The sequence below is a fragment of the Mus musculus genome, chromosome 14 (assembly GCF_000001635.26).
Source record: "Mus musculus strain C57BL/6J chromosome 14, GRCm38.p6 C57BL/6J".
Lineage (NCBI taxonomy): Eukaryota > Metazoa > Chordata > Mammalia > Rodentia > Muridae > Mus > Mus musculus.
Window position 1 is genome coordinate 66896726 of NC_000080.6, and position 25041 is coordinate 66921766.

Sequence of the window (25041 nt, forward strand, 5' to 3'; positions counted from 1 at the left end):
ATCTCACAAACATATGTAACTCCAGCTCTCAATGATCTAGCCTCTGTGGGCACCTACACACATGTGTGCACACACACAGATGCACCCATAAAGAAAACATTAAAATAAGCCTTTTATGAAAAGAAAATTACAAGAGTTCATTATCCCGTATTACTGGCAAGCATTTAAAATTTGCTATCAAATGCTGGTATGAAGTCATGGTAGACGGGTCTCAGGAAAGGCTCATGGGAGTCTAAAATGAACAGTCTGAGGGTCTGTTATATGGTCAGCAGTTTAAAAATGACTTTCACCAACTCTAACCACCTGAGTTCAACCCTCAGGGCCCATATAGTGGAAGGAAAGAACCAATTCTCTCACGTCTGACTCCCATACTCACATGCCTTGGTATAGACGACCATACATGTGGGAACACACAGAGAATGAATGAATGAATGAATGAATGAATAAGTCTAATTTTAGAAATTTGAAATGGACAGTCACATACAAAGGCCACCTGACACTATCTATAATAATGTTAAATATCCTTACCCTGGGACCCAGAGCCAGGCTCTCCCACTCTGCAGATTCCACCCCATAGATTCAACGAACTTCAGATGAGAAACAGTTATATTATTGCTGATGGATACCATGTAGGTAAAGCTAAAGTGGCCAAGTCATCCCAGAACACCTATGGAGTGGCCTTCTTCTCAGGAGCCCCTAAACAGTACATTACAGCAATTTAAACTGCAACAGGCATTGTAGATCATTTACAGCTGGTGTGAAGCAGGTATGCTGTGTTCAGATTCTATGCACATAAATCATTTTTATAAGGAAACTGCGCATTTGTGGGTTTTACCATTGTTTTTTGGGGGGTTGTTTTTGTTTTTTGTTTGTTTGTTTGGTTGGTTTGGTTTGGTTTTTTGAGACAGGGTTTCTCTGTGTAGCCCTGGCTGTCCTGGAACTCACTTTGTAGATCAGGCTGGCCTCAAACTCAGAAATCCGCCTGCCTCTGCCTCCCAAGTGCTGGGATTAAAGGCGTGTGCCACCACCACCTGGCTTTACCATTGATTTTATAGTTTAACTACCCTAAAATCATCTAGAAGCCAGAAAGAGGAGAAGGAACATAAATATAAGCAAGGTAATATGGTACACATGGATGACAATGTCATGGTCATTATTTTCAGACTGAGTTTAAAAAGATGGAGGGGGTGTGTCCAGAGACTTATTTGTCCTGTGTGCTGGCTAGGTTTATGTCAACTTGACACAAACTAGAGTCATCAGAGAGGAAGAAATCTCAGTTGAGAAAATGCCTCCATATGATCCAGATGTGGCCCAGCCTGTAGAGCATTTTCTTAATTAGTGACCAGTGAGGGAAAAGCCGGCTCACTGTAGATGATGCCACTCCTGGGAAGGTGGTCCAGTTCTATAAGGAAGCAGGCTGAGCAAACCCTGTGGAGCAAGCCAGTCAGCAGCACTCCACCATGGCCTCTGCATCAGCTCCTGCCCCCACGTTCTTCCCCTGGCTTCCTTCAGTGATATACTACAATGTAGATATGCAAGCCCAATAAACCCTTTCCTCTCCAACTTGCTTTTTTGGTCATGTTTTTTTTAATTATTATTATTATTATTGCAGCAATAGAAACCCTAACTAAGACAACCTGAAAAGCTTTATCATGTTTCCATATTGCTCTAGAAGCTTCTAAACCTGGATAATTCCATTCAGGGATTAGTTACTGAGTGTTCCATGATAACTTCAAACTATACTCAATTAGGAGGTAGCTAAAAAATACCACAGAGCTTATTGGAGAAAAATGCCATCGTGAAGCTATCTTTGCTGGGGTGCTGCAAATGAATCGTCACTGGTGGAGACCATATGGTGATGGTGGAGTTCTCTGATGAGGGAGAATCTCCAGTGGGCCTTGAAGGGAGGTGGGGCATGAAGGGGAAGGGGGCAAGGATGGACTATGACTCACATTGAAAGAAAAAAGATTGTTCTAAAACAGAAACAAGATAAAACACTCGAGAATACGCTCTCCCACCCCAGCCCTGATTTTAACACTCTGTTGAGATGGAAACTGTATGTCAGGCATGGCGATGCACCAGGGAAGTGGAAGTAGTCAGATCAGAAGTTGAGGGTCATCTTCAACTACATAGCTAGTTCAAGGCCAGCCTAAGCAACTTGAGACCTTGGAGGGAGAGGGAGAGCAAAAGAGGACACTCCCACAAAGGATATGGTCCCACCTATAATGGGCTGGGTCTTCTAACATCAATTAACAATCATGGCACTCCCCCGAAGACATGCTCACAAGCCAACCTCATCTAGATAATTCCTCATTAAGGCTCTCCTTACAGGAGATTTTATGTTGTGGAAGTTGGTATTCAAACCTGGACCATTGCATTTATCAGAGTTATCTAAGGTCCTCTTGTCATGTAGCTTCCAAAATCAAAATTGTCTTTAAAACTCCCTTTTACCAAACTACATAGTCAATGCAGTACAAAAGAAAACCATATAAAAGGTGAAAATGTCTGCAAATCGTGTGTCTGTTAAATGGTCACTAATAGTTGGTAGGTACATGGACACACTTCTATAACATAGTCAGTCTAACTCAAAAACTGTCAAGGGAGTGGACAGATATTTCTCCAGAGAACATATATGAATGGCCAGGAAGCAGTTGAGAAAATGCTGACACCACCGTTCACGTCATTAGAGAAATGCAGATCAACCCCACAATGAGGTGCTACCTCATCCCCACGGGCATAGCTACTATCAAAACAAAAAAGCAAAACAGCTGGGTATCATTGTACATGCCCGTATACACATAGTGCACAGACATATGGACAAGCAAAATACCCATACAGACCAAGTGGGTTTAATAATTATAAATCTTTTAAAAATTAAAACAGGGCTGGGGACATGGCACAGTTGTGTTTGCCCAGCATAAAAAGTCTTGGTTTCCATCCCTAGCTGCATACATTGGATGTGATGGTGTGTGCTTGTAATTTCAGCACTCAGGATGTAAAGGCAGGAAGTCCCGCAGTTTAAGGCCATCTTCAGCTACATAGTGAACCCAAAGCTCATTTTGGAGTATATGAGACCTTGTTCTGTTTCTTTTCTTAAAATTGGTTATTTTATTTATCTACATTCCAAACATTATCTCCCTTTCCACTTTCCCCTCCACAAACCACCTATCCCACCCCCTCTCCCCACAAGACCCTGTCTTTAAAAAAAATTAAGTATAGCAGTATTATCAAACGATCTAGCAATTCCACCTCTGGGTTGATAGAACTAAAATGAGGAGCACAAAGATATTTTTGATACCACATTCATAACAAAGTTATCCATCATGTCTACAGGTGGGTGAAACAAAATGTGGTTTAAGGCTGGGGGTGTGGCTTGGTGGTGGGGACTCACGTAGCACAGGCAAAGCTGTGGCTTGGATCCCTACACCAGGAGAAAAAGAATGTAGTCTTAGCAGTGAGGTAGTATCCAGTCAAAAGAAGACACTTCTTTCCATGCCATAACATGCGTGTTCCCTGAGATTGTCATGGTGAATGAAAGCAGCCAGTTACTGTGCAGCTTCCAGTTAGGACACACCTACGGTGCTGAGACCAGAAGTACCCTGGGGCTGCCAAGTCCTGGAGCTGGGCTATGCCCGAGGATGCTCAGTGGGGATAAAGCTTCAGATCTACAAACTGCAAAGAGTTCTGCTTATATTTATCACTGTAAACTTAAGTCATTACGATGATGGATTTTGTGTTATATATGTTTTACTCCAAGAGGGAAAAAAATCATTGAACATGGTTTTTCAAGTTAAATAGTTTTAAATTCCTCTTGTTGCTCTCCACCTTCCTCATGCCACCCCTGATGTCCCCAGGTTATCTGTTGGGAAAGCAATATCTCTCCATATTATTAGGTGTATAGTTTATGTACACCCGTTAAAATTTCAAGTTTATTAATCTATTGTATGTATTAAATATTTTCATATATTACATAATTAGATAAGCATATACCCAGGGATAATGAAGGAGTTTTCTTTATGTGAGCAAGGCTGGAAGGTAGAAGGCTCATTATTCAGAGCAAAAACACACAATGCTGGGGCACCCAGCTATTATAAATGAATTCCAAAGCTCCCTGAGGACTTAGTGATTTGACTGTGATTGCAGGAGGGACTCCCCAGAGCTCCAAGATAGATTTCAGGCACTTCTGTAGACCTAAGGACAGCAAGGGAAAATGCAGCAAGACCAGTAGCAAGAAGAGAGAGTTAATTTGGATTTGATTAAAAGTAAAATGTGTGTGCCTCCAAGAACACTGGTTTTTTTTTTTAAAAGGTTATAAAACGTGGCTGGAGAGATGGCTCAGATGCTCTTCCAGAGGACCAAAGTTTGGTTTCCAGCAACCATGTTGGGCAGATCACAACCACCAGTTGTAATTCTTGTTCCAGGAGATCTGACCTCCAAGGTCACCTGCACACATGATACATAAACCCAGAGAGACATAGGCGCATGCAGGCACATAAATTAAACAAATAAACCTTTGAAAAAGTGAAAAGATAACCCAGGAAAGGAAGAAATTATCAGAAACCATATGCCAGGGTTGAAAGGACAGCTGAGGGATAGAGAGCTGGGCTGTTATGTGCCAAGTCCTAGGTTTGTTTGCCAGAACTAACACTGAACAACAACCACTATCTATCCAATAAAGAGGCAGGATCTGGAATAGATAAGGAATTCATATCACTGAACAACTAGACAAGGACTCAATCTTAAAAACAGACAATGAACACCCAGCAAGCACAACAGTATATTATTGGGAATGGGCATAAAACCACCAAGAGATTCTATAGAAAGAGAAAAATGACTAGTGTTGGAGATACTATACAGACATGGGAATTCTCACACTCGGACAATGTAAAGGAGTATGGATGTTCCTAAAAATAGCTAGCCTAGGGTTACCACAGAGCAAAGAAGTCCCACTCCTGGGTAGAATCCTCAAAAAATGGAGAATATGATTCTACTTTGAGAAGAATGTGACTCACCAATTTATTCAGAATGGCCAAAAGGCAAAAATGTCCCCAATGCCCATTAAGGGACAGATGATGGAAAAACATGCAAAAAGAGGCATATTATTCAGCCAATAAAAGGAATAAAGTCCTCTGCATACTACACGAACCTTAACAATAGTGAACTCATTAAGAGAAGGAAGAAACCAATGGCCACACACTGACTCTGTGAACACAAAATGCTCAGAATAGGCAAATCCACAGAGACATAAGAACAGATCCATGGTGGGCAGAGGGTCTAATAGAAGAGTCTACTTACTAGGCACAAGGTTTTGTTTGAGGGTGATAAAAGCATTTGGGATTGGGCAGTTTGGGTAGCATCCACTGAATAGTACAAATGCAACTTTTATGCTATAAAAAGCAGCTAGGGACAGCAGAGATTTCTTTCAGATACTTTAGTGGATAAGAAGCCTTGGAGGTATAGGCCCTCTCAATGGCAGCTCAAGGTCATGACTGTGGGCCACACAGCTCTGAGGCTGCAGAGCCAGGACAGCAGTGGGCCCTTTGTGAAGTCTTCTCACTAGTAGGCAGGTCTCTGGGAATCCAAACCCACAGATGTCGTGTGTATTTGTTCAAAAATCAAACCCAGAAGCACCTTCAAGGCATGGTTCTCTCTCCCCAAGGCCAGGCTTTGGCTCTTCAAGGCCAGGACTTCTCCCCTCAAGGGCACACTATGGCCCTTCAAAGTCAGGTTCTCTCCCTCAACTGCAGGGCATTGACCCCTTCAGTGAACCACCTGGGTGTGGCTTTCAGCCTATGCCACCAAACTTCTCATTGGCAAAAAACTCAAGTGTCTGGTAACCCCTGCCCGCCCCTTCCTGCCCCTGTCACTACTTTTGCAACAATTCCCTCTGCGCTCACATACCAATCATGACTGCTGAGGATTACATGTTTGTGTCCCCTGACCATCCATCCACACGTTAAACCCTGATCCCCAAGATTGCATCACAATATGAGAATTCTGGAAGACATTAGATCATAAAGGTGGAACTGCCCAGTGAGTTTAACATCCTTAGACAGAGAGCTTGTTCCACCACCTGAGGAATATGGAGCAGTTCTCCCCTGGTGGGAGATCAGCAAGCATCTTAATCTTGGACTTCAAGAGCGCACAGCTGTGAGAATAAATGCCAGGTGTTCTAGAAGCCTAGTCTCTAGTAATCTGTCCCAGCGGTCCCAGCTGCCTTAGACTATGATTGACAGCAACTAGAAAGGGCAGACTGTCATCACAGCACTCTAATCTTAGAAAGGGGTGTCATTCATGCTCTTCCGATTTGGCCTGTGTCCCAGTGGTAGTTGAAGATATTTCTTGTGTTTAAAAATAAATGGACAGAATATCATCCGTTATGGGCACATTCATTAAGACAAATCAATAGTCCATTTGATAAATGACATTGAAGAGTGACTAGTGAAAGGAATGTAGTCACTCAGACTATTCATGCAATAACTATTATTTTTGAGATGGATACGAAATGAAGAATACCAACAGTAGCTCAGAGCTGAGCATGATGGCATACTTTTTTATCCCCAGCACTTAGGATGCTGGGAAGGAAGGATCCAGGAGTCCAAGGGTAGTCTAGTCTACCTAGTCCAGGTTAACTAGGGCTACATAATAAGACCCTGTCTCAAGGAGCTGGAGATGGGAGCAACTCAATACATCTTAGTGATTAAGACGTTCTCAGTTGTCTCGTTCTGGGTTCAAACCCCACCCTTTGCACTTCATTGGGAAGTTGCTTTTAATTTCAGACACTACCATTGCAAAATAAGGGTCACAGCAGCACATGCTTCATAAAGCCAATGTAGGATTAGTAAAACAGAACACACAAAGCATTGCCCTAAGACCTGCAACCATAAAGCTACGATGTTCAGTGGGATGTAAGGACTCTGCCAGGAGAACACAATCACACCTTGGAGTTCCCGATGCACCACTGTTCACGGACCTGAGCTGCAGAATGTGTTGGGAGAAACACGAGGCAGGTTAGGACAGCTCCACTCCAAGCCCTGTCCATGCACTTCCCAGATTAGCAAGGCCTCCGAGGTCACGTGAGTGAACAGCAGTGAACCTCCCCTTCCTGATTTTCAACAACGTGAGGACACATCTGTCAAAGGCAAGGTCTGAACGTGGTGTGGATGCACCAGCTGCCATGGAGACTCGAGAGCGGAAAGTCACAGTCAGGACATGATTTGTAAGTAGCGGGTGGGGTTCGAAGGAGGTTGTTCCTTTTCTTTAAGAACTTATACATCTGGGTTCCTTCCAGCTTCTGGCTATTATAAATAAGGCTGCTATGAACATAGTGGAGCATATGAAGCTGGAAAGAACCCAGATGCCCCTCAACAGAGGAATGGATACAGAAAATGTGGTACATTTACACAATGGAATACTACTCAGCTATTTAAAAAATGAATTTATGAAATTCCTAGGCAAATGGATGGACCTGGAGGGCATCATCCTGAGTGAGGTAACACAATCACAAAGGAACTCACACAATATGTACTCACTGATAAGTGGATATTAGCCCAGAAACTTAGGATACACAAGATATAAGATACAACTTGCTAAACGCATGAAATTCAAGAAGAAGGAAGACCAAAGTGTGGACACTTTACCCCTTCCTAGAAATGGGAACAAAACACCCATGGAAGGAGTTACAGAGACAAAATATGGAGCTGTGACAAAAAGATGGACCATCTAGTGATTGCCATATGCAGGGATCCATCCCATAATCAGCTTCCAAACGCTGACACCATTGCACACACTAGCAAAATATTGCTGAAAGGACCCAGATATAGCTCTCTCTTGTGAGACTATGCCAGGGCCTAGCAAATACAGAAGTGGATGATCACAGTCAGCTATTGGATGGGTCACACGGCCCCCAATGCAGGAGCTAGAGATATTACCCAAGGAGCTAAAGGGAACTGCAACCCTATAGGTGGAACAACAAAATGAACTAACTAGTACCCCGGAGCTCTTGTCTCTAGCTGCATATGTATCAGAAGATGACCTAGTCGGCCATCACTGCAAAGAGAGGCCCATTGGACTTGCCAACTTTAGATGCCCCAGTACAGGGGAATGCCATGGCCACAAAGGGGGAGTGGGTGGGTAGGGGATTGGGGGGGTGGGTATGGGGGACCTTTGGGATAGCATTGAAAATGTAAACGAGGAAAATACCTAATAAAAAAAATGGAAAAAAAAAGAAAATATGAAACAAAAAAAAAGAACTTATACAAAAAAAAAAGAACTTATAACTTACACATTTCCTCATTTGGAGCACATTCTAGTTTTGAAATATATTAATGCCATATGTCACAGAGCTAGGATTTGTTTAAGATAAGATCTCTTAAAAACTTTTAAGTCAGATTGATTGATTGATTGATTGATTGTATGAGCAAGTGTGTAAACCATAGCAACAAGAAGACAAGGTGTAGGAGTTGATTATTTCCTCTCATGTGTGTGGTTCTAGGGATTAAACTCGGGCAAGTGCATTTACCCAATGAGACATCTCACCTGCTTGAGAAATTCCAGGTTAGACACATACTTACTACGTGGCCAAGGCTAACCTTGAACTCCTCATTCTCCTGCCTCCACTTCCCAAGCACTGGGGTTGTAGGCATGGGCCAGCACATCTGGCTAGTCATAGGGCTATGGCTAGAATGTAACCAAGAGAAGAGGCCTCCACCCTAGTCACAGGACTGCCAACTGAGGTCCAGGGGTGAAGTCCTTTCTTCACACTTAAATGAGGAAGTCTCGTTTGAGCTGGGCATGGAAGGTAAAGACAGCACCAAGAGCGTTCAGACAATGGTCAGTTCTGATTCTCCCTCCCTTCTCAAGGAAATAGAGAGATATTCTTGTGCCAAAGAACACCTTAAAACAGTTGCCTTGATGTTGTCAGGGTTACAAAGTGGCTCAGCCCAGTCTTAATTTCTATGGCACGGAATCTGTACACTGTGCAGCTTTCAAACGGTTGGGGGCTGGTCTTGATGGTGGTAGGCCAATGGCAAATGCCTTCCCTCCCCTTGAGCTACCACGGAAAGATAGCTTTGGCTGCTTAACAAGCAGGCTGTTCTTCACCTTCGGCCTGAGGCACAAGGCTTAGGAATCTTATTTTCCTAAGCTTGAGCTTTCACTTCTTCCTTCTACAATTAATTAGTTAATTGGGCATCTACTAACTGAACTAACTTAACAAGCTTTTTACTGATGATTTGTGTAATTTTTAAAATTATAAAACCACTGTTAAACATTAAAAAATTATATATATATATATATATATATATATATATATATATATATATATATGACTGGGAGATGGTTCAGTTGGTTAAGTGCTGACCTTGTCAGCTGACCCACAGAACTCCTGTAAGAAGTTGAAAGTAGTGACAGCACTGGAGAAGCTGAGGCAGGAGGACTACTAAGAGTTTCAAGTTACTGGCCTGGATCTAGGCTCCCAGCCAAACCTCCACCACACATCTGTTCTCACATAAGACTCTCACATAAGAATCCCTTGAGCTTGGGTATCAGCCATTTACACAGAGGTACACAGTTTAACCACCAGGATTTCCTCTGTAGCGAACATTTGGGGATGTTGATTGGAAGCGACAAGAACAAAGGGGAAGAGAAGGAATTTAGAATACGGTGGTCTTTACAGGAAAGGGGAGTAGAGAGAATGGGGTAGGGGGGCTGTTATGGAACACTGGAGACCCAGAGCTGAGGGACAGTCAACTTGAGGGGAAAAGATGTGGAAGGGAATATTAAAAATCATTGTATAGGTGTGGTGACTGCCTCAATCCAATTGATGCTACTGTAACAGAATACCTAAGTTGGTTAACTTAAAACGAGGACATTTTCCTAGTTCTTTATTTTATTCTATTAGGTATTTATTTATATGCATATATACAGATATGCATGCATGATTATATATGCAGGGCTGTACATGTGTGTGAAAGCCAGAGGTAGGTCTCAGTTATCTTTCCAGGGGTTATCCATCTTGGTTTTTGAGACAAGATCTCTTCCTGGGCCCTAGGGATTGATGCTTTGACTAGGGTGGCTGCCCATGAGACACATCTTCCCAGCTGTGTCTTCCCAGCTCTGAGATTACAAGCACACACCACCGTAAACCACTACTTTTTTCTTTGAGACAGCATCTCACTATGTAGCTGTACTGGCTGGTTTTGTGTGTCAACTCGACACAAGCAGGAGTTATCACAGAGAAAGGAGCATCAGTTCAGAAAATGCTTCTATGAGATCGGACTGTATTCTTAACCCCTCCACTGGCTCTGACGGGGCAAACCACTCCTAGTGCTTTCTGGTTATGGCCTGAGAATATATCCACTAGCCCCTTTCATCTCCCGTAAGTAATATGGCCAAGGAACCTGTTCTGGCCCTTTCTTAGCCTTCACAGAACAGTGGAATTCATGGTGTGGTTAGTGAGCAAAGTGCTCCCCCCCTCTCTCTCTCCTCTTTCTCCCCCTCTGTTTCTCTCTCTCCCTCCCTCCCTCCCTCCCTCCCTCCCTCCCTCCCTCCCTCCCTCCCTCCCTCCCTCCCTCCCTCTCTCTCTCTCTCTTTCTTTCTTTCTTTCTTTCTTTCTTTCTTTCGACTAGATATTGCCATGCAGCTCTGGCTGATCTAGAACTCACTGTGTAGCTCAGGCTGCCCTTAAATTCATCAAGGTCCACCTGCCTCTGCCTCCACGGTGCTGGACTAAAGATGTGCACTATCACGTCCAGCAACTGACCATCCTTACGATTCCTTATAAACAGATTTAAGAGAGAAGAAGGGAGCATGACCCATTCCTTCTACTCTTTTCTGTGCCAGGACTTCTAGAAAAATGCCCCAAAGGCCTGAAGACACCCTGCTCACAAGCTAAATACAAGCGATAATCACCAATTCTGTCAAAAGAGTGAGCCAACTGAGCTTTCAGAAGTCACCATCATTATACACATATGCACAGCCTCTTGTGAAACATGAAAAATTCATATAGTGTAAGCACCAAGCTGGGTAAATGTTCCTAGTTATGAATGACAAAAGCCCAGGAATGACCCTTTCGTGATAAATGAGCCAGAGAGGGCTGTACAAAGGCTGAGCCAGCGTCAATGTCTAGGACTAATGACCAGGAAACTGAGGAAGAGATGGAGTTCCAGGGTTAAAACTACCTAAGGATTTGGTCTGGTGCTTTTGTCTGCAAATTGCCCCCTCCCTTTCACGTGCCTCAGATTTGCAATTCATAATCTCTGTTAAATTTAGGGTGTATTCCAATAATTGCTCCTGGTTCTCCAGCCATTGAAGCCGCCTTTCAGACTAGAATATTAATATGCTGCCTTTGTTGTACTGAGGTCACCTCCTTTGCCACCTTTACATGTTCTCTTATAGATTCTCCAGTTGTGGTCCTGTCCCCTCCAAGCTATTGGGATGACCCTCACGCCTTGCCTACTTTAGAGTGCTCACTCAACCTCAGTGTTATGCGATCTTGATTTTCACCCACACACTTCCATAAGGACTCATTTTATACTTACCCAGCTTTTAGTACAATATTGAAACATTTGATTAAGGATGTGGCTCAGTGATATAACACTTGTTTAGCATGAACAAGGGTTCAGGCCTCAGCACCACAAAAGGAAGAAAAAGATAGATAGATAGATAGATAGATAGATAGATAGATAGATAGATAGATAGACAGAGTGGCAAACAGACAGACAGAAAAACAGACAAAGCAAGCTGGTAATCATGGTGGTTCATATACCACCCATGAGGTACTGGGATTATCATGAATTCAAGTACTGCCTGGACTACAGAGCAAGATTCTGTCAAAAGAAAGAGAGAGAGCGAGAGAGAGAGAGAGACAGAGAGAGAGAGAGAGAAAGAGAAAGAGAAGAAAGAAAAAAGAAAGAAGAAAAGCGGAGAAAAGGGAAGAAAAGAAAGAAAGATTTACTTTAATTGATCACCTGGAACAAAACAAGTGTTTTGGATTTTGATTCTGGTTGCCTCTTAGTGAAATAAAAATATAAAAATCAGAAGCTGAATGGGTGTAAAATAAATGATTGCTTGCTTCAGCCTTCAAAAAAAAAAAAAAAAAGGAAGGGCTGGAGAGATGGCTTGGCAATTAAGAGCACTGACTGCTCTTCCAGAGGTCCTGAGTTCAAATCCCAGCAACCACTTGGTGGCTCACAACCATCTGTAATGAGATCTGATACCCTCTTCTGGTGGGTCTCAAGACGGCAACAGTGTACTCACATATAATAAATAAATATTTTTTAAAAATAAATAAATAAAAATACATAAATAAATAAATAAATAAAGGAAATAGTCTCCTCACCTCTGCTGCCTCCTTTGGCAAGAAGTGATTCTAAAGAAAGTAAAAAACTAGATTGCTCTGCTGTGTCAGGAAAGCGGGCAGCTGTGCCCCAACCATTGCCCCCAGAGCTGTTCTCTGAGGATTTCTCTGTAGCACACAACCTGAATGCTGGGCAAGCCCCCAGTGAGCATGTGCAGAACATCCCCCAACTTCTCCAGTGGCTGTCTGAAAGGAAGCGCCTTTAGGACTAACCTTCCTCTTGCCCTAGAAGGGAAGGCACACAGGATTCAATATAAAGTCATTCATAGATTGGTTTCTTATCTTCACCGCGAGCATGGGAGAGAAGCAGCAACCAAGCGTAAGACGCTGTGCAGTGTAAACGATCAGTTGAGGCATTAAAGCTGTGAAAAAATATTATACGAGCATAAATGTCACCCTGAAATGGAGGGAAATGTGTGTGAAAAGACCCCTGGGCTTGAAACGTGCCCTGCTGGGGATTACTGGACCATGTCAAACATTTTCCTTGACGAAGGATAGCCAAGCTAGCCTTCTTTGTCTCACCATTAACACAATCAGGGAGTCTTGCCTTCAAATGTGAGTCCTCCCTTCCCACCCTCATTTTTCCTTTCCTTTTTAGTTCTTTGAATATAATTCGCGTAGTCTCTCCCCATTCCCAAAGTGCTTCCCTTACAGCGCTGGGGAAGCGCTCTGAGAAGCCCTTGCCGAGACACTTAGCAGAACTTTGTTCTCTACATGGGCTATCTAGCTTTTCTCAGTGACATCACAACCTCCCGGACTCTTCACTGGCTGCTGAACACAGTCCAGGCAATGGTAAGAGGCTCCGGGCGCTGGCCGTGGTCCTGACCTCCTAGCTCAGAACCATGGTGCTGAGCGCACTAGAGGCGGGGACCTTGCCACACTGAGTAGCCATGTAAGCCCTTGTCCCTACAGACCCCAAGGGAATCCTCTAGTCTTCACTGCAGCCTTCCACTGCTCTCTTTGAGCTGCATCAAAAAAGGGTGGGGCTCTGAGCCGCAGCTGCAATCGGATGCCGCCCGGGAGGATTTAAGAACAGCACAGTGGTCCACCCCAATCGCCACTCGACGCCTCCAGCCCGGGGATCAGCTGGTCCCTGACGCGGGTTCCCCACCTCCCAGGGACAAGGAGGCTAGGGCAGCCTTTGTGGGAGCTCAAACGCCCACTGGCGAACCCGTGCCTCGCCGCACCCTGCGCGGTGAAGGGGTGGGCAGGGCGCGGTGCGCGTGCAGATGCGGGAGGCAGAGCTCTTGGTGCCGCGTGCTGGCTGGTGCTGGCTGCCACGCGGGGATGCTCGGTCCTCCGCGACAAGCCAGGGGGCAGCCCCGCGCTCCGATCCCACCCTCCACCCCCATACCAACCTGATCATAGATGTTCTGCAGGGCTTCCTTGCCCGAGGCCCGCCGGATCTCCACCTTCCGGCTCGATTCAACAGATGGCTCCCCACTGGCACGCCGGCTCTGCCGGTGCGGGTCGGGGCCCAAGTGGGCGACATCGCGCTGCTGAGCCACCACTTGCCCCGAGCCCCGGCCCACTGAAAGCGAGTCGAAGTCGATGGTCTTGTTCTCCGAGGACCCTTCCACAGGGCAGAACATGCCGCAGAATTTCTGCCGCGGCTTGGGACTGCCGGAGCCCAGGTTTTTAAAAAAGGCAGGGACCTCTTCGTCCTCTGCTGCCTTTCCAGATTGCTTTCTCTCGGCCATGGCTCAGGGGGCGCTGGGGAAGGTCCTGTCTGTTCGTCCGTCCGTCCGTGGTTTCCTAAGTCTCCCTAGCTGGGTGTGCACTAGCCTCTTGCTGCCGCCGCGGCTGCCTCTCCCTGCCTACCGCAAGGTGCACAGAAAGGATGGAGAGCTGGCGAACCGGCGACCCACCCCTCGCGGTCCCTCCTCCTGACCCCGCTTTCTCCCTCCCTGCCCACGCCCCCCGGCGCCGCCACGCCACCTCCGAGCAAAGTTGGATCTGAGCGGGCGGTCGCTGCGGCAGAGGATGCCAGTTCCCGGCAACGCGGGGCGGGGCGGAGTGGGGCGGGGCAGGAGGAACGCAGGATCAGGAGGGAGGGGACAAGGAGGGAGAGGACCCAGAAGGAGGAGACGGAGAAGGGAGGGTACGAGGGGGTGGGGGGCGCCCGGAGCCTGCGCCCCGGAAGTAAAGCGGACACTCCACCCGCTAATGGACGCGCGGCAGCCGCCCGACAGACCTCTCTCGGCGCCAGGGTGAGTGTCGGATAGCTATAGCCGGGCAAGGACCCGAAGGCTCAGACCCTAGTCCAGAGCCCCTCTCCCCGACCTGCCTCACTGCATTGCTAAGGTGGCCCTGGGGCTCCCCTGGCCTCGGGTGAGAGCTGAGGGTTGAGGGAGCCAAGGTTCAAGCCTGAAGGCTCTTGGAAACTGGGCAGGGGTGACCCTGGAAACAGCAAAGTCTACTCCGGGATAACCAAGTATCCGGCACCAATGCTTCAGTTTACCCACGACCTGGGCGCCAGGGCGCGCACTGCAAGGAGCAGAAGGAAAGGAGAATGTTCTCCCTGCTTGCAGCCCCTGTGGTTGGGAGGTGGGGCTCACAACATGGCGGGGGCGAAAAAGCAGAGGAGCATAGCAAATGCAAGCGGTGACCGGGGGAGAAAGCAGCAAGCCTGCGGTGCGGGGGGGGGGGGGGGGGGCATAGTAAAGAATGCAGACTGAGGATTGCGCTTCAGCATAGAAACTGGGGACCCGTAACATCATCTGAAAAGGCCATGCCCTGCACATCAGCCATTGCCTCAGAAAAGGCTCAGAAGAGTCCTGGATTTGATATCTCCAATCCCTCAAAACACACACACACACACACACACACACACACACACACACACACACACACCCAAAACGGAAAATGGTTGGGGACTAAGCAGACTGAAGCACACTCATCTTGCTTTCAAGTCGCCCCGCCTAGCTTCCCCGCCCCTGTTGCACGCTGCGCAGGAGGCCCGGGAGTTTGCCAGATGTTCCTTCTCTAGGGCCGCAGCGGTTTGCATGGAGGGTAGAGGTAGATTGCTGTTCAGGGGAGGGTTACATGCTGTGTGAGTTGTGGGCAGCCAAAGTGTGGGGATTTGGAGTGTGTGCGCGCGTGCACACGGTTCAGCCACGACCGCCAGGTTCGAGGCTTTTCCTTGCTTAGTCCCACCTCCTGGTCCTGGCTTGGTTGCATTTAAGCCCCTCCTGTTTTTCCAGAGTGGCTGAAAGCTGCAAAAGTGTTGCCCATCCTTTAGGGGTTCTGGAGCGAGATCTGAGCATGCTCACTAAGATGGATGGGTTTGGTCTAGGAGAGGCAGTTTACTGCAGCGTGTTCTCACAGGGCGTTGTGACCAAGAAATCAGTCCCATTGTCAGCCTTTGCTTAGGTAACGATTGCTTGCAGATATCAACGCCCCCAGTTGCCCGAGATAGCTTGATTGATGGAGTCATAATTTGTGCGCACACACACACAATCCTGTAGGAGCCGAAAGGAGGGCCTATGGACCTTAGCACCAGAAATGCTTGGAATTTTCTTATAAAGTGTCCATTGGAATTGTCAATGCCACACTAAAGCCCTGAGGTCTTTCATCCTCCCTGCCTTCCAAGTTAGGACACCAGTTTATGAGTCATTACGCCTAAAGTCATGTGTCTAGTTGTCCAGGCCTTTGCCCCAAGAGCCTGGTTCCTTCAACAGGTTATCCTATAGGCCTCTTTAGTGAGAAAAGTACAAAATCCTTGCATTCTTCCATACCCAAGCATTTCCCTGGTGGTTCTTTTGTACATCAAGGGTGTTTCATTTACAGTCTTAAAATCTTTTTTGGTTAACCTTCATTTATGTATATGGATGTTTTGCTTGAATGTTTGTACATGCACTGTGTACAGGCCTGGGGCCATTGGCGGCCAGACAAAAGTGCCAGATTCCCCTGGAATTGAAGTTACAGAGTAAGCCAACTTGTGGGTGCTAGTAACCAAACCTGTGCATTTCACCACTAAGCAATCCCTCCAGATGTGTGAGGCCTTAGTTAATTGAAGAGCAACCCTTGTAGGTATGGTTACCATTGGGTTAAAGGTCTCAAAGGCTAGCAGATTTCAGCATGACAATTTTTCTGTGAATCTGGACATTTGGTGTTTTTTGTTCATTTGTTTGTATTTGTCTTTTTTGTTTGTTCGTTCGTTTTCTGTTTGTTTCGGTTTTTCAAGAGAGGGTTTCTCCGTGTGACAGCTCTGGCTGTCCTAGAACATACTCTGTAGACCAGGCTGGCCTGGAACTCAGAGTTCTGCCTGCCTCTGCTTCCCAAGTGCTAGGATTACAGGCATGCGCCACCACTACCCAGCATGTCGCTTGTGTTTGTTTTTGCTCTTTCTGAGACAAGGTCCTGTTTGTAAGCCCAGGCTGACCTCAAACTCCCGATGTAGCCAAGGGAGTTAAACTCCTGGCTCACTTACCTTCACCACTTAAGTGCTGGGGTAATGGGTATGTGCCACGGCGCCTGGCTTATGCAGTGCTTGGGATCTAACTCAAGGCTTTGTACATAGTGACAGCACTCTGCCAACTAGGCTACAGTCCTAGCCCCTCCAGAGCTCTTCACATCTCATTCCTCGAAACAACTCCAAGCAGAGGAAGTTCACTCCCATATTTTACAAGGGAATCTCAGGCCTAGATTGGTCTGAAGTTCCGGGCTCCCATGCTGCCAAGCACAGGGTGAGACAGCATCTTGCTCTCCTGGTTCTGACACAGTGGAACAGCCTTCAACACCTTCCAGGAAGACCGGATCTGCTCCTGCTGCTGCCATAGTTAAGACCAGCATCTGTGGCATACAACCTCCTTCAGAGTGATGGGAGATGTTCAAACCAAGGAGGAAGTGGATATAGCACCCTAACACACCCTCTACAAGTCTCTGAGAGGCACAGTCAGGCACCAAATTACAACATTTCAGTTGACATAACACATGTGCCCTATAAGAATGCATGGTCTAGTGATGGCACTCTGACATTCAGCCAATTAGGAAGCGGCTTCTCTGGAGGCATCCTCATGACTAAGTGACCACACTGTCACTGGGAGCACTCCCTTTTACATTCTCCAGTCTCCCCAGCCCTGCAGAGCAAGCACGCTTGGTGCACACATCACTTTGCAGTGGATATGTGTTCTGTCTTTGCCCTTTTCTCAACGGCCCAGTTAAATTTAAATGACAATGTCAAGTTTAAATGTCTTAGTTACTTTTCTATTTCTCTGGCAGAGCACCATGACCAAGGCAGCTTATAGAAGAAAGCATTTGATGGGGGCTTACCGTCTCAGAGGATGAGTTCATAACCAGTGTGGGCAGGAATATGGCAGCAGGCAGGGAGGCATGGAGGTGGAGCAGAGAGCTGATATCCGATCCACAAGCACAGGACAGAGACTGACAGTGAGAAGGGCATGGCCTTCTGAAATCTTAAAGCCCACCCCCAGTGGCACACCTCCTCCAAAATCCTTCTCAAACAGTTCCACCAGCTAAGGACCAAGCATTTGAACACATGAGCTTATGGGGCCCGCTCTCCTTCAAAGCACCACAGGAAGAGCCGGGTTGGTAACTTACCATGCATGGCCCTTGAAAAGCCTGGCTAGACACAGCCACAGAAGACTGACTCCTAACTCCAAAGTGTACTTCTTTTTCTGAGATTTGAATTTTCTCCGTTCTACCCATTTTAAGTACTCGTAAGTGTTTGAATGATTCTGTTTAGTTTTGTTTGTGTCTTCTTTTGGAGACATGATTTCTCTATATAACCCAGATTGACTTCAAACTTGCAGTCCTCCTGCCTCAACTTCACAAATGCTGGGAGTGCTACCAAATACAATTCAGTTGGATTTGTTTTTTAAAGATGGTTCTCATGTAGCCCAGGCTGGCCTCCCACTCCCTATGAGGTTAAAAAGGCTCTTAAACCCCTGATTCTCCTGTCTCCAGCTTTCAGGGGCTGGTGTTACAGGGAGGGAGCACCATACCCAGTTTATACGGTACTGGAAATTGAATGCCAGGCTTTCTAAAGGCTTCTTCTAGGCACGCATTCTGCAAAGTGAGGTGCGTTCCCCGAACTACCTGGGCTTTTTCTTCTAAGAAGTATGGTGACTCTGTCCTGTTTAGGATGCTTTATTAAATTCTGAGGATTGTCATTCCTTTCTTTCTTTACTAAACTGTTACGTTTTTAATAAGTGCATTAATATTTGCTACTAGGTTTTAGACCTAAAAAGATGCTATTCATGTTTGTGTGTAACAGGGCAGCTTGACTCGACTGAAATTGAGACACATACATCCTATTGTATAGAGATGTGTGACATCTTCCTGATCTGGAAGCTGAGTACTTGGCTCCTTGGTTCTTGAAAAACATTCTGGAACACATGAACAGGTATTTAACTACATCTCCTAATTCCATCTTTTGAATGGTGAAGGTCTTGAATCCTGCTCACTGGTAGGGCTTTCAGGGTGGAAAGACTGGATTTTAGCTGGTTCTCACCGGGGAAAAGGACAGTTGGCAAAGAAAAGGGATTCACCAGAGTGGGGTAGACACAGGCACAGTGGGAGTCAGAGCCCTTGGTTCACCCCTAGTCCCACCTAGTGTGTGTGTGTGTGTGTGTGTGTGTGTGTGTGTGTGTGTGTGTGTGTCCCCTGGGAAGTAGAGGGCTGTGTAGTCAAAATGAGCCTCTGTTTCCCTAGGAGTCCTTGCCATCTCACTGTGTGACTCCCCAGAGTTGGGTGCTAGAGTGGAAGCCACCTCCCCCATTGACTAGAGAGAGGCGAAGTGACAGAAACCAGGAGATGGTGGGAAAAGCGATTGTTCCAGGTGCCTCCCGATGACAAGAGTCAGCACCACGCAGTTACAACAACCAGCCCTCGGAAGCAGCAGCGACCCCACTGCAGAGCAACAGCCCACCCTACGTACGCTGCAGGACCCGTCAGCCTTGCTGTGGGTCTGAAGACAGACAGGGAGTGTCTGGTTCTTGTGACTGGGTAAAGGGACAGAGCATTTGGCCCAAGAGGCTTTGAGACCTCTTGGAGACCAAGTCCAGAAGCATATCCTGGGACAATGGCGGTGGCCCTGCTGGAGGAGTGGTGTAAGATCATGGGTGTAGACGTCCAGAAGTCACTGCTGGTGGTTGACATTCCGGTGGACTGTGGTGAACCTGAGATCCAGACAGTCCTCCAGGAGGCTCTGAAGTGTGTCGGCAGCTACCGGCTACTAGGCAAGATATTCCAGAAGCAGGACAACACCAGTGTTGTCTTAGTGGAACTTATGGAGGACACAGATATGTCTGTGGTCCCCAGTGAGGTACAGGGCAAGGGAGGTGTCTGGAAAGTGATCTTCAAGACCCCTAATCAGGACACTGAGTTTCTCCAAAGACTGAACCTCTTTCTAGAAAAAGAAGGGCAGACGGTCGCAGGGATGTTCCGAGCCCTTAAGCATGAGGGAGTGTCTCCAGCCACCCCACCCTGCACGTCCCCTGAGTTATTGGCCCATTTGACGGGGCAGGCAATGGTTCACGGCCAGAGGCCTCTGTTGCCTGTGAAGTACTGTAAGATGAGAATATTCTCTGGGAGCACAGCAGCTGCCCCAGAGGAGGAGCCCTTTGAGGTCTGGTTGGAACAGGCCACTGAGATAGCCAAGGAATGGCCCATCCCTGAAGCAGAAAAGAAAAGGTGGGTGGCAGAGAGCCTCCGTGGCCCTGCCCTGGACCTCATGCACATAGTACAGGCAGACAACCCTTCCATCAGTGTGGGGGAATGTCTGGAGGCCTTTAAGCAGGTGTTTGGGAGCACGGAGAGCCGTAGAACCTCACAGGTAAAATACCTAAGAACCTATCAGCAAGAAGGGGAGAAAATCTCAGCCTACGTGCTCCGGCTGGAAACTCTGCTCCGGAGAGCTGTGGAAAAAAGGGCCATCCCCCGGAACATTGCTGACCAGGTACGCCTGGAGCAGGTCATGGCTGGTGCCAACCTCGGCAACGTTCTGTGGTGCAGGCTACAGGAGCTGAAAGATCAGGGCCCACTCCCCACCTTTTTGCAGCTGATGAAGGTGATACGTGAGGAAGAAGAAGAAGAAGACGCCTACTTTGAACAAGAGAGCAGGGAGGAGCCGGGGGAAAGGGAGGGCTCTGGCTGCTGGAACAATTCAAGAAACAACTGAGAGATATCCCCACTCCGTCCCTGATCTGGTGGGCGATGCTTGACAAGAGACGATGCTTGACAAGGCTAACCCCATTACAGTGGATTCTTCTTAAGTGCAGGACTGAAGCTAAACATTAGGACTGAAGGTTTTTGTCTTTTCTTTCTTTTCTTTTGTTTTGATAGGGTCTCACCTTATAGCCCAAGTTGGCCTTGAACTGACATTCTTCCTGCCTCAACCTCCCAAATTGAGAGTTCTGGGATTAGAGGAACATCCCACCACTAGTTCCCCATCTCGGTTTTTCTTTCTGAGAAAAAAAAAAAATACAAGACTAAGTTCCAATACCTAAAACTTCTGAACTTTAGTTTCCTTTAAGTACACCAGGGTTGGCCAGACAGCTCGGTTGATCAAGTTACTTACCATTCTCTTCAGAGGGAGCAATAATGTGAACAGGAGATAGGAATTGGCCAGGCAGGGGCTGGAGGGATGCTCAGCCATTAAGCACATTTGCTATTCTTTTGGAGGAGTTCAGATCGCAGCACCCATGTAGTGGTTCACAATTCTCTATAACGGGGATCCAACACCTTCTTCTGGTCTCTTTGGGTACTTTGCATATGTGGTACACATGCATACATGCAGACCATACACATAAAATAAAAACAAATAAATCTTTAAGAAGAAAAGAACCTGGCTAGGCAGTTTCCAGGCATTCCAAAAGTGTCCCTGGTCTTCTGGTGCATGAACCTCACAAGGAGCTCTGATTTCCCATTGTCCCCTTCCTGAAGGTTACACTTGAGGGTGGGACCTTCAGTCAGACACTAATCCATTTGTGGATAGTGTTAGAATTAGGTCCATAGATTTTTCATGATAAAATGGCTTATATCTGTTCCCCAGTTTTAGCCTAATCTCCTATATGATTTTAGGGGTAGCTCATCAGAGGGGGAAATTTACAGTAGCCTTGATCAGGACTTTTCTGAGTCTCATTAAGAGAAAACCATTGCCTTCTGGTCAGAAAAATGGAATCTACCTCTTGCCTAGGCCGAGACCTACCATTGCAAGCTAACCAAAACATAAGCGTTAATCAAGTCGGGCAGGTCCATCACCAGGCTAATGGACTGCCCATTAGGAAGGCAGATTCACCTAACTCTATGCTAATGAGATGGAAGGAATAATTATCCCTTTAATGAAGTAATGTCCTTTTCCTTCCCAGAGTCCCTGCTATCTGTACAGTCACTACAGAACTACCATGAAAAGTAATTTTCACTTTTTCTTTTTCTTTTTGCTGGCCCAGGCCTAAGCGCACATTCTTTAGTACTTTGAGCTGTTTCACTCTCTCCATGTGGCTGCATGCTAACCCTCTACCCACTCAAAAGAAAGCGTGGCTTTCTCTCTTCTTTTTCTCTATATCCCTCTTCCAGGTATGTTTGATCCCCATAAGCCATAGGGTAGAAGGAGAGAACCAATTCCTGCAAGCTGTCATTTTACACACACACACATGTACAAATAATGTAATTTTTAAAACCACAACAAGTAGACCAATGTTTACTCATACCTTTGAAAAATGGACTGACCTTATTTAAAAAAAAAATTATACAAAACACATATATCCTACTTAATGTGTGCAACAACCTACTCTTTATAGGGTGTGTGTGTGTGTGCGCTTGCATGCATGTATGTGTGTGTGGAGGAGGGGTGGGGCTTGTGGTACACTTCATAAAGGGAAAGATGCAAAGGTCAACTAAGTTAAATGGCCTCAGCACCAAAATGCTCAGAAGTGAAACCAGAGCAGAGGCCCAGAACAAGACTTTAGGGATCCACCCTCTGTGCGTCGCTCAAATGTGTTTTCTTAGTTCTGTAGAGGACTGATTTTAAGCACTAGTGTTTTAAACTCCTTACATCTCAGACACCCAGCAGGTAGTATCAAGTGTGCTAATGACCAAGTCTCAGTATCTCCGTGTTCACCAAGCTTGCTTTTGTTTCCAAACTGACCCAGGACTGCAGAACAAAGCTCCCTGCTGGCAATGGTGAGCCTATTCCAAAAGCCCTGTAATTGTGCACAGACTTGAAAAGCCATAGCGCCTTGTGAGTATGTGTGCCAGGTCAAGAGTACTAGGGCACCATAAACAAACACTGCTTAGTTGCCTGCCAGGCAGAGCTCGGGCACAGTTAGTGTGCAGCCTGTGGTAGATCCCTGTGTGGTTAGCAAGCTGCTTGGTTTCTCTGAACATCCGTTTCCTTATCTAAAAATGGGCTGCCATTAGGATCAAGTGGCACAATGCTTTTTAAGGGCTTGGAGTAACGTTTGGAACTTAGAAGCCCCTCCATATACTGAGGATCTTTGTATTTTTGTGATAGTTGTCAGCTCAATGCATGTTCTCTTGATTGTTTCCATTGTATGGAAACAAGTCACAAAGTAACAGACTTACATTCCAGTCGGGATGCTCCTGCAGTGAGGAAGAACTTTGGCTTGGAAGTAAGTGTGCACTAGCTGGCCGTCCACATTTGTGGTAAGTATTCCAGAAGTAGTTGGTGACTGTTAATCGACTTGACTTTGGAATGATGACCTGTTCTTCCGGGTTGTGGGTTAGTTTAACTGAAGAATAAGAAGTTCTAAGAAAGGTGGTTTGTTTGTTTATTTAAGTCATCATCTGTGATGGTTTATCTTTCGGAAATATATTTCTCAACACTGTCCAGCCACAGTGATGTCAGTGATGGGATTGTCCTTGACCACTCTAGCCTGACTCCACGTGGCATTATGTTCCTGGGAATAGCTTTGCCGTTGTACTTACCAACAGAATACAGAGTTAAATGTTACCACTGCGAAGTTACCAAATAAATCTGAGCTAGTGAAATCGTGAGTTGTTTTCTGCTTCCTATATGCCTGAGTTTTAAGGAGCTTCATTACTAAAAGCAAAACAAAATCAAGCTAAAGGGGCTGGAGAAATGGCTCCGTGGTTAAGAGCACTTGCTGATCTTCCAGAGGTCCTGAGCCCAGTTTCTAGCACCTACATCTGGTGGCTCCTAAGTATCTGTAACTCCAATTCCAAGGCCTTTGGAGGCCTTAAAGCTGCTTCAACTCTCCGAAGTGCATTTGGCGAGCATCTCATATTGTGGTGCTGGACACACTGTGAGCAGTCCATGAGAGGTGAGTCCCCACCCCCTCAAGGGGTTCTCTGTTCCCATGGTTTGAACAAACTCCTCCCAGGACTCTCACCTCAAGTCTTATCTCCACTCCTAACCCTTAAGGATGGAACAATCCAAGATTCCAGAACCATTGATTTTGAAGATCATTTTCCTTTTGAGTAGGTGTTCCTGGTGCAAGCTGCAGGCCAGTCCATCAGCTTCCTGCATGTTTCAGAACACTGATGTCATGTTGCCCACCACTGCATCAGCCTTGTGCATCCTGCAGGCGTCTGCTTCCCAAACTACACGCAAGGCACTCACTTTTATTATCAAATGTCTAGTATGTTCATCAGATCTTCTGGACATCCCATGGTTTGCTAGACAAGTGGCCAAGACCGGCTGAGTCTTGATTGAATGCCTGTCACCCATATCCTTAACTGAACCCTTGTCTTGTTCCCAAGGTTCTACAGACCTTGTAGCCCCAGTAAAAATCTGCTCTGTCCCCTCTACCCAAGAAAGACTGGAAGGTGTTAGGAGCATTCCCATGGGCTCTGTATCATCTAGGCTCTGCTCAAAAGGACACGCATTTCTTTCTGGTATGTGTTCATCCCTCTGCCCACCACCCACTATCCACTCAGACCTAATTATCTGGATGGCTGTTATCCAAAGCAAACAAATAAAAGAAAAAGGACTTTAAGCTCTGCCCAAGACAGTTCTGGGAGCCTGAGCAAGGCAGGGGGGGTCAGAAGCTGCTGCTGGGAAGGGGCAGAGCTGTAAACAGGAGTGAAGAAAGAGGATCTGACACAGACAAGTATTATTAAATGGGCCTCACCAGCAGAGTTGTTGGATAGTCTAATACCTATTCTATGTGCAAATGTGTGCATGTACACACACACACACAGAAAGAAGGAGGAGGGAGGGGGAAGGAGAGGGGGAGAGGGAGAGAAAGAGAGAGAGAGAAGTAGAAAGTTGTCCTCGTCCAGACCTCTGTGACATTGTTTCTCTCTGTGTCCAAGCGCTCCTTGACATCCCAGACGGATGTCTTCATAAAGATTAGTGAAACTCCAGGCACACACACCCAAATCAATGTCCCTGTAAGGAAAGGTGTAGGGTTTCCCTCTTGCTTTCAATACACCAGCTGGGAGTGCCTATTAGCTGTCTGGGTTTTTTCCAACAGCAGCTGAGGCTTTCTTTCCCCAGCCACTCCACCTCCCCTTAAAGGTCATACTTACTAAGGGGGAGGGGTGGCAAAGGCTAAGACCTATGCAGTGGGATGTGCTGGGTTGGGCTGGAAGCCACTGTGAGAGGCTCCACAGGAAGAGAAGGGAAGATATCCCCCTACCCTATCCTGCCCAGACCTGTTCCTCCTCCATACAGTCTGCCCAATGCAAGTCTCTCTTAGTCTCCATAGGTTTTTCCAAACAAACTTTGTTACCAA

The 25041-nt window shown here is 46.5% G+C and overlaps 2 protein-coding genes across 4 annotated transcripts in view; one reads left to right on the plus strand and one right to left on the minus strand.

Annotated features, from left to right (window-relative positions):
• Positions 1-14316, minus strand: part of Dpysl2 (dihydropyrimidinase-like 2) — a 108178-nt gene extending 93862 nt beyond the window's left edge. The window contains exon 1 of the mRNA NM_001378767.1: positions 13717-14316. Within this exon, the coding sequence (NP_001365696.1) occupies positions 13717-14058 (342 nt within the window). The 5' untranslated portion in view covers positions 14059-14316. The remainder of the gene's footprint in view (positions 1-13716) is intronic.
• Pnma2 (paraneoplastic antigen MA2) lies at positions 4864-23338 on the plus strand. Of its 3 annotated transcripts, XM_006518989.4 has the most exons (4): positions 14386-14568; positions 17582-18039; positions 18597-18725; positions 19034-23338. In XM_006518989.4, exon 4 carries the CDS (start codon positions 19404-19406, stop codon positions 20499-20501), a length of 1098 nt encoding a protein of 365 aa, XP_006519052.1. In that variant the 5' UTR covers positions 14386-14568; positions 17582-18039; positions 18597-18725; positions 19034-19403; the 3' UTR covers positions 20502-23338. The 3 variants fall into 3 exon arrangements, with proteins under 3 accessions (XP_006519053.1, XP_006519052.1, NP_780707.1); XM_006518990.4 differs by lacking the exons at positions 14386-14568; positions 17582-18039 and adding an exon at positions 4864-7219; NM_175498.4 differs by lacking the exon at positions 17582-18039 and having other exon boundaries at positions 14483-14568; positions 19034-23336.
• Positions 23339-25041: the final 1703 nt, after the last annotated feature.